General features: G+C 39.9%; 1 protein-coding gene across 3 annotated transcripts in view; it reads right to left on the bottom strand.

The window, feature by feature from the left end:
- SVEP1 (sushi, von Willebrand factor type A, EGF and pentraxin domain containing 1) overlaps nucleotides 1–12,121 on the bottom strand; it is a 260,025-nt gene that overhangs the window by 110,115 nt on the left and 137,789 nt on the right. For all 3 annotated transcript variants that reach the window (XM_075280353.1, XM_075280354.1, XM_075280352.1), the window contains exons 21-22: nucleotides 6,177–6,273; nucleotides 3,373–3,486 (exon numbers count right to left, since the gene is read on the bottom strand). In XM_075280353.1, coding sequence (XP_075136454.1) covers nucleotides 3,373–3,486; nucleotides 6,177–6,273 — 211 coding nt within the window. The remainder of the gene's footprint in view (nucleotides 1–3,372; nucleotides 3,487–6,176; nucleotides 6,274–12,121) is intronic.

The following is a 12,121-nucleotide window of genomic DNA, read 5'->3' as shown; positions in this document are numbered from 1 at the left end:
AGGTTTATTGTACTAACAGAAAATGCGCAATATGCATTAAACCAAAATTTGACCGGTGCAAAAGTACCTAATGTGTGTGTGTTTCATAGTAATTTTCTACTTTTATATGTATTCTAGGGAAAGGAGGGATTTAGAACCTTTATTTATTTTATTTTTCTATTATATATTTTATTGAAGCTTCTTTTTTTCCCACTATTTTATGGGAGATTCTATACATTACCATTGCGGCTGGTTATAGACCCCCCCAAAAATAAATAAATAAATAAAATATATATATATATATATATATATATTTTTTTTTTTTTTATTTTTTTTTGCTTGACTCTAGTATAAGCCGAGGGGGGCTTTTTCAGCACCACAAACTGTGCTGAAAAACTTGGCTTATACTCGAGTGTATACAGTATACCAACATTAATATATCATTCTGCCATTATCAGTTTACTGTCTTTAACATATTAATATAGATTTTATTGTATTTATTCTACCATACACGAGCACCGCCATGTTGAGCAGGATCCCTTTCCCTGGTTCTGACAATCTATTCCAAACATATTTAAGTCTCTCAGGTCTGTCAATATTAAGCTTCTATTACAAGATGCCATAAGCAGCCTATGGTTTTCAATTGGATTAGATCACAATCAAAAATAAATAAATATTAATATAAACATATTAGCTATACCTTCATCCAAAAATGCTCAAACTATAAACACAGAAAAATATTCAATCCATTTTTCTTCCCTGCTCCATACATATAAATATAAAAGTTACAGGTGTCAGAATATGGCAACTGAATGAAATTGTAATATGCATTAAACCAAAATTTGACCGGTGCAAAAGTATGGGCACCTCAACAGAAAAGTGACATTAATATTTAGTAGATCCTCCTTTTGCAAAGATAACAGCCTCTAGTCGCTTCCTGTAGCTTTTAATCAGTTCCTGGATCCTGGATAAAGGGATTTTGGACCATTTCTTTCTACAAAACAATTCAAGTTCAGTTAAGTTTGATGGTCGCCGAGCATGGACAGCCCGCTCTCAAATGATCTGAAAACAAAGATTGTTCAACATAGTTGTTCAGGCGAAGGATACAAAACGTTGTCTCAGAGATTTAACCTGTCAGTTTCCACTGTGAGGAACATAGTAAGGAAATGGAAGACCACAGGGACAGTTCTTGTTAAGCCCAGAAGTGTCAGGCCAAGAAAAATATCAGAAAGGCAGAGAAGAAGAATGGTGAGAACAGTCAAGGACAATCCACAGACCACTTCCAAAGAGCTGCAGCTTCATCTTGCTGCAGATGGTGTCACTGTGCATCAGTCAGCAATACAGCGCACTTTGCACAAGGAGAAGCTGTATGGGAGAATGATGAGAAAGAAGCCGTTTCTGCACATACGCCACAAATAGAGTTGCCTGAGGGATGCAAAAGCACATTTGGAAAAGCCAGCTTCATTTTGGAAACAAAGATTGAGTTGTTTGGTTATAAAAAAAGGCGTTATGCATGGCGTCCAAAAAGAAACAGCATTCCAAGAAAAACACTTGCTACCCACTGTAAAATTTGGTGGAGGTTCCATCATGCTTTGGGGCTGTGTGGCCAATGCCGGCACCGGGAATCTTGTTAAAGTTGAGGGTCGCATGGATTCCACTCAGTATCAGCAGATTCTTGAGAATAATGTTCAAGTATCAGTGACGAAGTTGAAGTTACGCCGGGGATGGATATTTCAGCAAGACAATGATCCAAAACACCGCTCCAAATCCTCAGGCATTCATGCAGAGGAACAATTACAATGTTCTGGAATGGCCATCCCAGTCCCCAGACCTGAATATCATTGAACATCTGTGGGATGATTTGAAGCGGGCTGTCCATGCTCGGCGACCATCTAACTTAACTGAACTTGAATTGTTTGTCCAAAATCCCTTCATCCAGGATCCAGGAACTGATTAAAAGCTACAGGAAGCGACTAGAGGCTGTTATCTTTGCAAAAGGAGGATCTACTAAATATTAATGTCACTTTTCTGTTGAGGTGCCCATACTTTTGCACTGGTCAAATTTTGCTTTAATGCATATTGCACATTCTCTGTTAGTACAATAAACCTCATTTCAATCCTGAAATATTACTGTGTCCATCAGTTATTAGATATATCAAAATGAAATGGCTGCTGCAAACACCAAAATATTTAAAACTAAAAATGATTAAGATTAAGAGGGGTGCCCAAACTTTTTCATAGGACTGTATATGTGGACATGGTGAGAAAGCATCACCAATACCGCAGAAAGGAAGCAATATCCCACTCAATGTGGCAGAACTGCACTCTCATCACTGGCCGACATGCCACTTTACCCTTACAAAGCCACCATCCAGATCCCACTCCATGCAAGACACCTGGAGTCTTCCACTGGCAGAAAAGGGACACATGCAACATTTGGCTTGGGATTGTGGCTTCTTTCTTTACGGTAGCAAACGTTATGGCACAGCAGATCTTCACATGGTTAGCAAATTCAATGGGGTGGTATATTTTCCTCTCCAAGATATATTCTAGAAGATATATGGGGCCTCCTGCTTCTGCTTCTTCATCTTCACCCAGCTGTCTTCTACTCTACACCAAAGTACGGGAACTGGTCCTTAAGTACAAAGCTTTGTCCGACATTGGGTATCTTGAGCAATGCCTGATGTCAGTAGGCCAGACCACAAGAGCGTAACAGCAACTCACAAGGGCAACTTACTTCTGCCTCCACTGAGTCATAATGTGATATAGCTTTTAGAAATTACCAGGACATGGACCATGCTATGATCTGTACCAGTTAAAAGCAAAATAAATGAATGAATGAATATATATATATATATATATATATATATATATATATATATATATCACAAAATATAGTACAAATACATTGTAATGCAACGTGACCAATAAACCTTGCCACACCATGTTGTGTAGAACTAACTCTCCTAACATGGAGCTCTTGCCATGATTCTAGGCATGGTTGAAATATTGGTTTACCCCTCTCTTGTGCCATAAACCAACATGTTTAATGTGTGTGTCCACACTACCTTCCACTTTAGGGACATAACTGTAGGAGCTGCAGAGTAGCAGTTGCACTCTGGCCATCATGTATGAGTTAGTCTGAAAACCCCTCTGCAAGACGATGCTAATATCACTAGCTAGCCAAGGCCCAGTTGGATTTGGCCCCAAGCGACACCTCTGAAGTAAAATCATATTTCTCCACTGCTGTTATTTTGATGGTTGGGGGCCAGAGATATTGTAGGCTGCATGTTTTAAATGTACTTAGAAATATTATGTTTTTTAAAATATCCGCAAAGTTAAAATGGCAACATCACATTACACCAATAACCTAGTAGCACATTGTTTTCCTACCTCTAAAGCCAGCAGGACAATGGCATTCGAATTTTCCAACCCTATCAATACAAATCCCATTGTTTCTGCACGGCATGGATTTGCAGTCATCGATGTTAATTTCACACTTTGTACCTGAAAGCAGATTAGTAAATTACAAAAGCAGATGCAAATTATGCTGCTAAAAGAGGGCACATACTTACAAATCTCCAAATAAATGTTCTGAACAAATGTTCCATTCTGGCTATATAGAAATGCATTTGGCAGCTAGGGGACAATACTCATTAGCTAGAAGTTAACAATAAAATGCTGCATAAGTTATTTATCCCTGGCCTGTTTTAATTTCAGCAATTGTTAATTATCATTTATTTCAATGACAATACATGTAAATGGAGGTAAGGGAAGTGGAGGGAAAAGAAGGTATTATTTTATTAGACGGATGTAATAAATCTGCCAGCTATCGTCTCTGGAGGCAGATTACTAATGGTGACATCATAAAATTTCTTTCTACCATCTGTTCCTCACATAACTTGTATTTAAAAGAATAATGTTCATTTTGCTGACAATCATTAGTACTATGCCCTAAAAGAGTTCCAGAGACTGCTTGTTTCTTGCTTGAAATGACCTTACTTTAGGGCAAGGTGACCTGCATTTGTGAAGCCTGAGATCATAGGAGACTGAATGAACTAATGTCTGTGGGTTGCCAAAATGCATTTAAAGGGAGTCTCATACCTCCCCCAAAAAACATATTCAACTGTCACCACCATGTTACAGAGCCCATTACAGTGATAAACAATATCCCTTTGTTATGTATGTCACATTTGTACATTTGGAGAAAAACAAATTTGAAGTGATATGAAAATGAGGCAGTTGGTGCAATGGGGAGAGGCCTTCAGCTCTAGGAGCACTGCACTTACTGCTCAAGTACGTGTCAGGGCTCGTTCACATCTGCGCCCGGTCTCCGTTCTTCAGGTTTACGTTTCCTGCACAAAACAGAGGCAGGAGACGGAAACCTGCAGGACTCTTTCATACCCATTCATTTGAATGGGTTTGAAGGCTGTCCGGCAGTGAGTGGCGGTGAGCGTTTTATGCTCTCCGCCGCAAAACCGTTTTTTAAATCCGGACACAGAGTCGGACATGCAGTACTCTGTGTCTAGTTTAAAAAAAACGGTTTCGTGGCGGAGAGCATAAAACGCTCACCGCCGCTCACGGCCGGACCCGGTCTGTGGTTTCCGTCTTCTTGCATGCAGAAGACGGAAACCACAGAACAGAGACCCGAACGCAGGTGTGAACCTAGCGTCATAGCAGTGGAAGGCAACTGACAGGAAATAGTAGAGATCTATGCATCAAAAGCAGTGCTGCAAGGAGCTGAAGATCCGCCCCCCAGTGCATCAACTGCTGATTTGCATGAGACTTAAAAATATTTTTTCTCCAAATCTACAGAAGTGACATACATAATAAAGGTATGTTATTTATCACTGTAATGTGCTCTATAACATGATGGTGACAATGGAATATGCTTTGTAAAGACTCTCAATATGTTGTGCATTTCTGCTAAATGGGAGCACCACCTCTGATGGTCCCAGATGTTGAAAGACTAATGATCAGGATCCCATTAGGTGAGGTAGTCACAGACAAATTATCATGTGACCTCCACACTAGGGTTGAGTGATCGGAATAAATCGGATTCCGATCGGTGATGAGCAAGTTTCACAATCGGGATTGGCTGGAAAATTATTGAAAATCGGATTTTAAAAACGATCCTGAGATCTCAAAATCGACTCAATCCTACTCCACACATACCATGTGACTGTAGCATTCAGTTTGCACTGTCAAGATATCTGACCTGTAAATAGTGTTATTCTATATATAGCAGCTTATCTAGTGGAGAACAGAAAGGCCATTAGTGCAGCTATTGCTAATACCAGAGGGGATACACATAGGGGAAATGTCATTAATACTTCTGTCAGAGGAAGGTAGCTTTTCAGAGAGGTATTTTAGGAGATATAGTCAACCTACTAGACATAATCATGACATAATAGTATGTAAATGGACAGGAAGTGATTAAAATGAAAATCTTCTATTTGTATTTGGTAAAGAAACTTAAATGTCCATTGTTCTGATCCTCTGACAGATCAGAAAAAATGAATATAAAGTGGTTGTACAAATTTATAAAAAAAACTTTGTATAAACGAATAGAACATGTGAAAATATGAAACTTTGCAATATATCTTATTAAAGAAATATGCTTTCTTCTCCACTTTTCAGGCAGTTACTTTCTCCATTTTAGTGTATGAAGAGGGCAGGGGGATAGAAAAGACACTCAAATAATTGCTGTTACACTCTGCTATTCCTTGTTTTTTAACTATACTACATGGTAGATAAGAGGCTATTAGCTCACAGAATGAGGCAATAAATGAATTATCCAGATTACAGGAGAATCCTACTGAACCCTTCCTCCTCCCTAGAGTTGTATGTGTGAGGTTGAATATGGAGACTGAATTGTATGTAAACAAGCAGTCATATTAAAGATAAGAAGCAGAAGAAAGGCTTAATAAGGGATGAAGGAAAGAGATCTCTTTAATAATATATATTGCAAATATTCCTATAGCCATATGCACTATTTATGAAAAGTTGTGTCGCACTGGAGGTATGCTTTAAGGGTTTTATGATAAACTGAGAATAAAAAAAATAAAAAATTAAATCATCACGTCCCAGGTTTAAAAATGTTTGTCATACATTGGAAGTATGCTGGAACACATATAAAATCCATCTTTATCTCAGCTTCTATTGTATTAAATTGCTTCCGCCATGTTTATAATTACCTGTGTACCCCTTAAGACACGTGCAAGTATATCCACTTCCAACCTGCTTGCAGGTTCCACTGTTCTGGCATGGATTCAAAAAGCACTCATGAAAAACCTGTCAAATAAAACAAATTGCAATTGGAAATATATATTAAAGAAAAAAAAAACTTAATAAAAACAATGTTGTATTAGAAAACATTAAAAGGAAATAGCCATGAAAAAATATGTATTAAAACGTGTCTCAATGAAATTAGCATAAAAAAGCAATAGCGCTGGATAGAGTATTGTATTATCCACACAAGGCTTCAGATTTTTCCTATTTGGTATTCCCCAGTGAAAGAGAAGCGGCAATAAAGAACCATTTCTCATCGCTAACATCTCTGCCTACTCCATTGCTGCACTATTTCTGTATAAACCAGATACCTGCAGGAAAACCTCATTTGCTAGGTGCAGTCATGCGTGCTTACCTCCATTGTAACAATGGAAACAATATACTTAGACATTTTTAAATAAGATCCTTGCAAGGTTTATGTTAAATTCATCATCTCAAAAATACAGATTTAATATTTTCACAGTATCCCAGGCTACAATGTATGAATAATTTATTGAAAGCTCTAAGGAGATTAGAAACTATACGGTAAGGTTCAATTTCATATATAACTCCATAATGTTAAAGAGTAACCCCCCCCCTAAAGTGTATCTATATAGGGATTTAAATAGCATCCGGGCCTATGAACAAGGATTATTAGAAGGACCCAGTCAGCATTTTTGGGGTCACTAAAGTAGCAGCTTAGTTTTCTGCTGCTCCAGACCTGGTGATCTGAGTCCCATCCTTGGCTGCAAATGTGCATTATACATGTGTTGGAAGATGATGGAGAAGAGACATGAGTCAGCTCTAGCAGAATAACATTTACAGTTTTTGCTGAATGCACCAACAGCTGGGTCTAGTGTGGCCAGGTTTAGGGCCCTAATCCACAGCATTATAAGAATATGCTGACAATTTAGGGGCCCAATCTTTGTGGTGACAGATTCCCTTTAAGCTTAAATTTATCTTTTATCTTGTAAAGGCCAAGTTCAATCATAAAATAAGGGCTCCACTTTCCATTGGGGACATTTGAAGTTTTCATCTAACTTCCACATCTGGACTGCTTTACAAATTAAAGGGGTTTCCCATCCCATTGTTAAGATATATGATCACTTGACCTCTGATGAAAACGGGGCCCTTCCAATGAATAGCATCACTGTAGTCAAGCTGCAATGAGATGCTTCACAGCCCCATTGAAGCATGAGTAGGTCACAGTTTAGGATACTAATAATATTGTGTTTCAGCAAGTGGTATTGCAGGATGCACTGCAAATAACATAGGGTTCTGCTTTTTTGAACCACATCCCAAAAGGAATTTGGGCTCTGTTCAGTATGTGTAATAAACAATCCGCTCAATCTAGCATTCAAGAGGTTCTCAGCACTGATCAGCACTTACCACCCAATTTTCAAAAGATAGAAAGAGGGACATACTGTGCGCTGTGTGCACCACAGTGAAGTTAGCCCCACCCATACTCAATTTAACTCCACCCATTCCCATCCATTTCTCTTTGTGCCTCTATACAGTATAATGCCCCTACAGTCAACCTAACATAATATGCCCCCACATTATAATGTCCGCTCCAATTGCCCCCATATTATAATGTCTCTGTCCTTTTACCCCCACAATATAATGTTCCCCCTCAGCTGCCCTAACAGTTTAATGTCCCCTTACAGTTGCACCCAGATAATTTTTCCCCTCCAGTTGCTCCAAGTAAATATTCCCTCCATCTGCCCTTCAACTTAATGTCCTTCTCTAGCTGCCCTCACAGCTTAATATCCCCTTCTAACTGTCCACACAGTTTAATGTCAACCTCCAGCTACCCCAATAGTTTAAAGTCCCCCTCCAGCTGCCCCCACAGTTTAATGTTCCCTTCCAACTGTCCCCAGTTTAATGCCCCCTCCAGTTACCAGCAGTATAATGTACCCATCCAGCTGCTGCCCAGACAATTTAATGTCACCTATCCAGTTGTCCTCACAGTATAAAGTCCCCATCCATCTGCCCCAACAGTTTAATGTTCCCCTCCAGCAACCCCATAGTTTAATTTTTTTCCCCTCCATCTTCCTCCAGTTTAATGTCCCCTTACAGTTATCCCCATAGTTTAGTACCCCCCTGTAGGTGTCCTGACAGTTAAATGTCCCCTCTATATGCCCCAATAGTATAATGTCCCCCCTTCAGCTACATCATTTGAATGTCCCCCTTCCAGCTGCACCCACAGTTTAAAGTCCTTTTACAGATGCCCCAACAATGTTATGTCCTGTTGTACTAAATAAACATAAAAAACACTAATTCTCACCTTTCTTCATTGCTCTGCTGTTCTCTGGTCCGGAGTCTTTAGGGAGTTGCAGGCATGATCTTTTTGACATTATTAAATCTTGCCTATAGCTCTCAGAGCAGAGACAAGGGCCAAATGGTGAAGGAGTGGGTTGCTCCCTGTTTCATCATTCTTGTATTCAACTAATCTGTGTCCAGAGGAAGCAGATGAGTTGAAACTGGGACATACTTCCAGCCAACTGGGACTGTCCCCCTAAATCCGGAATGGTTGGGGGGTATGTATAGCATTATATCTTAGCAGCATGCCATCACCAGTGGGTACCACCTTTAAATCTAGCTGCAATGGCAGAGATGAGAGATAACTCTATGACTAATCCCTAGATGTCATGATCAACAGCATCTATATCATCTTAGAGGTTTCTGAGAGGGGTCACTCTGTCACCCCATCATCACGATAGCTGTGCACTTATTTAGAGATTCCAAATCATGGTCTGATTCCCTGTCAGTGTATACAAAACACTAAGTCATTCCTAGGGTGACAAATAAAAAATAATTAATCCTTTCATGACAGGAGCGAGCAGCCACCATAACCGTATATTAATAGTATTATACAGCGGAGACCCAGTGACATTGCTTGCAATCAATGCTGGCACTGATCAATGGCATTAACCCTTCTGATGCATTGGTCAAACGATTTTACCTGCATCACTATCATTTGCTATGACAGCTAGGAGCCTATTGAAGGCTTCCAGGTTTGCCATCAGCGTACTTCTATTACAGGCTGTGCTACAGAAGCAGAGGGTTTTTACAATTCATTGCATTAGCATTGCTGTGTGTTGTATTAGTGATAAAATCCCATGGAGTTGAAGACTCTTTGGAAGTCTATAAATAAAAATTTTAAAAAAGGAAAAAAAAAAAACATAAATAAAGATATTAAAAGTTTAAATCAACCTCTATCCCTTGATCAGATATGTAAATACATAACCAAACAAAATAAAACACATTAATTGTATACATTAGTTATCCCTGTTTCCAGAAATGCCCAATAAACTTTTTTTCCCCATAGGCTGAAGGTTGTAGCAATAAATAAATAAACATCAAAGGAGCTGAATCATTGTTTTTTGCTGTTTCACGTCCCAATTTTTTTTTTAACAAAAAACGATAAAAATCTCAGACATTCCACAACAGTGAATGCTGTAAAAAGAAGAAGAAACTCATGCAGACAGTTTCGCTCTAATTCCACCTCATTCAGAAATTGTTTTTTGTGCTTCTTAGTACATCATGCATTAAATGGTACCAATATGAAGCACAATTTGTCCTGCAAAAAGTAAGCCCCCATATGGCTCTGTGAATGGATAAATTAAAGGCGGGAAGTTAAATTGAAAGAAATAAAAAAAACAAATGGCTGTGGCAGGAAGGAGTAAAAGTGTACCTGTTTCAGGTGACAATTCAGTATAAGGTGTTAGTTGTATGCTTAATGTGTAGTTTTCATACTTACTCTCTGGTATGTGCAGACTGCCATACACCGGTCATATTAAGTCAAGGAGAACCTACTCTATGGCTGTCTCTGTCACTCAAAAACAGCTCCAGAACCTTACACAGAGAAGTACTGACATATACTGATGTGTGCAAATTGCTTTGATTGTGATACATTTCTTTTCACCTCCAGCAGCAGCCTAAGGTTATGTTTTTGCATGATATCTCTATCCCATTGCTCCCTCCAAGACTCCATAGACTTCTATAGAGATAAGTCTTCAGAGTCATGTGACATGCAGCCTATCTTCAAATGTGAAAGGTAGTTTAGGTAGTTTAGTAGAAAAATTTTGTAAAACGTCATTTTTTGTGTGGAAACCACAGAGATCCCATTATAGTCTATGGGGTCTGTGGGTTTCCTAAGGTAACCGCTTTTTTATGTGGATTAGATTTCCCCAAGCGGATTTCCCGAACGGAAACCCATGCACAGATGTGAACCAGGAATTATTTGTGTTTATGGTCAACATCCGTTATTTAATCGAAATAATAACTATCCAGTGATCAGTTAGGCCTGGTTCACATCTGCGTTGGTAATCCGTTCAGGGAAATCTGCATGGGATCCCTCTGAATGTACTACCGAACGCATTGGCAAGCGGTTTGCAGTGAAAGCACACAATCTATTCTCCTGTCTGCATGACTTATGAGGAGACCGCGTGGAAAGCACATGGACTTCAATATTGTCTATGAGGTCTGTGTGCTTTCACTGCACAGCGCTTGCCAATGCGTTCGGCAGTCTGTTCGGAGGGGTCCCTATGCGAACTCCGTGAACGGATTGCCAAATGCAGATATGAACCAGGCCTTAGATGTGTTTGTAGCTATAGTTCTCTTTTAACCCCTTAAGGATACAGGGTACTTTGTACATTAGTATATTTTTTTATATCTTCCATTTTTGCCTTCTAGACGTTTTTCTAGGGTACACTGTATTCTGATGTCCATAACTTTCTTTTACATTTTTGTTGGTGGAACTATGTGAGGCTCTTTTTTGCAGGACAAGTTTCTAGTTTTCAATTAATATTGAATGCTAAGTAGTTTAACCCCCCCTCCCCACACACACACAATGTTGTGCACCCCATAATTGAACTATGAAGGCATGTAAATTCCTCTAGTCCACTGCCTTCAGACACATTGAGAAGGTAGCTATAGAGCTGGACTGCAAAAGAAAATATTTATGTCCATCATATTCTGAAAAAATGGAACAGAAAGAAATCATGTTATTATTAGAGATGAGCGAACACTAAAATGTTCGAGGTTCGAAATTCGATTCGAACAGCCGCTCACTGTTCGTGTGTTCGAATGGGTTTCGAACCCCATTTTAGTCTATGGGGAACATAAACTCGTTAAGGGGGAAACCCAAATTCGTGTCTGGAGGGTCACCAAGTCCACTATGACACCCCAGGAAATGATACCAACACCCTGGAATGACACTGGGACAGCAGGGGAAGCATGTCTGGGGGCATAAAAGTCACTTTATTTAATGGAAATCCCTGTCAGTTTGCGATTTTCGCAAGCTAACTTTTCCCCATAGAAATGCATTGGCCAGTGCTGATTGGCCAGAGTACGGAACTCGACCAATCAGCGCTGGCTCTGCTGGAGGAGGCGGAGTCTAAGATCGCTCCACACCAGTCTCCATTCAGGTCCGACCTTAGACTCCGCCTGCTCCAGCAGAGCCAGCGCTGATTGGCCGAAGGCTGGCCAATGCATTCCTATACGAATGCAGAGACTTAGCAGTGCTGAGCCATTTCTGCTCAACTACACATCTGATGCACACTCGGCACTGCTACATCAGATGTAGCAATCTGATGTAGCAGAGCCGAGGGTGCACTAGAACCCCTGTGCAAACTCAGTTCACGCTAATAGAATGCATTGGCCAGCGCTGATTGGCCAATGCATTCTATTAGCCCGATGAAGTAGAGCTGAATGTGTGTGCTAAGCACACACATTCAGCACTGCTTCATCACGCCAATACAATGCATTAGCCAGTGCTGATTGGCCAGAGTACGGAATTCGGCCAATCAGCGCTGGCTCTGCCGGAGGAGGCGGAGTCTAAGGTCGGACCTGAATGGAGACTGGTGTG

The sequence above is a fragment of the Leptodactylus fuscus genome, chromosome 1, assembly GCF_031893055.1.
Source record: "Leptodactylus fuscus isolate aLepFus1 chromosome 1, aLepFus1.hap2, whole genome shotgun sequence".
In the NCBI taxonomy this organism is placed as follows: domain Eukaryota; kingdom Metazoa; phylum Chordata; class Amphibia; order Anura; family Leptodactylidae; genus Leptodactylus; species Leptodactylus fuscus.
The sequence above is the reverse complement of the archived record's forward strand: the minus strand, read 5'-3'. Positions and strand labels throughout refer to the sequence as shown.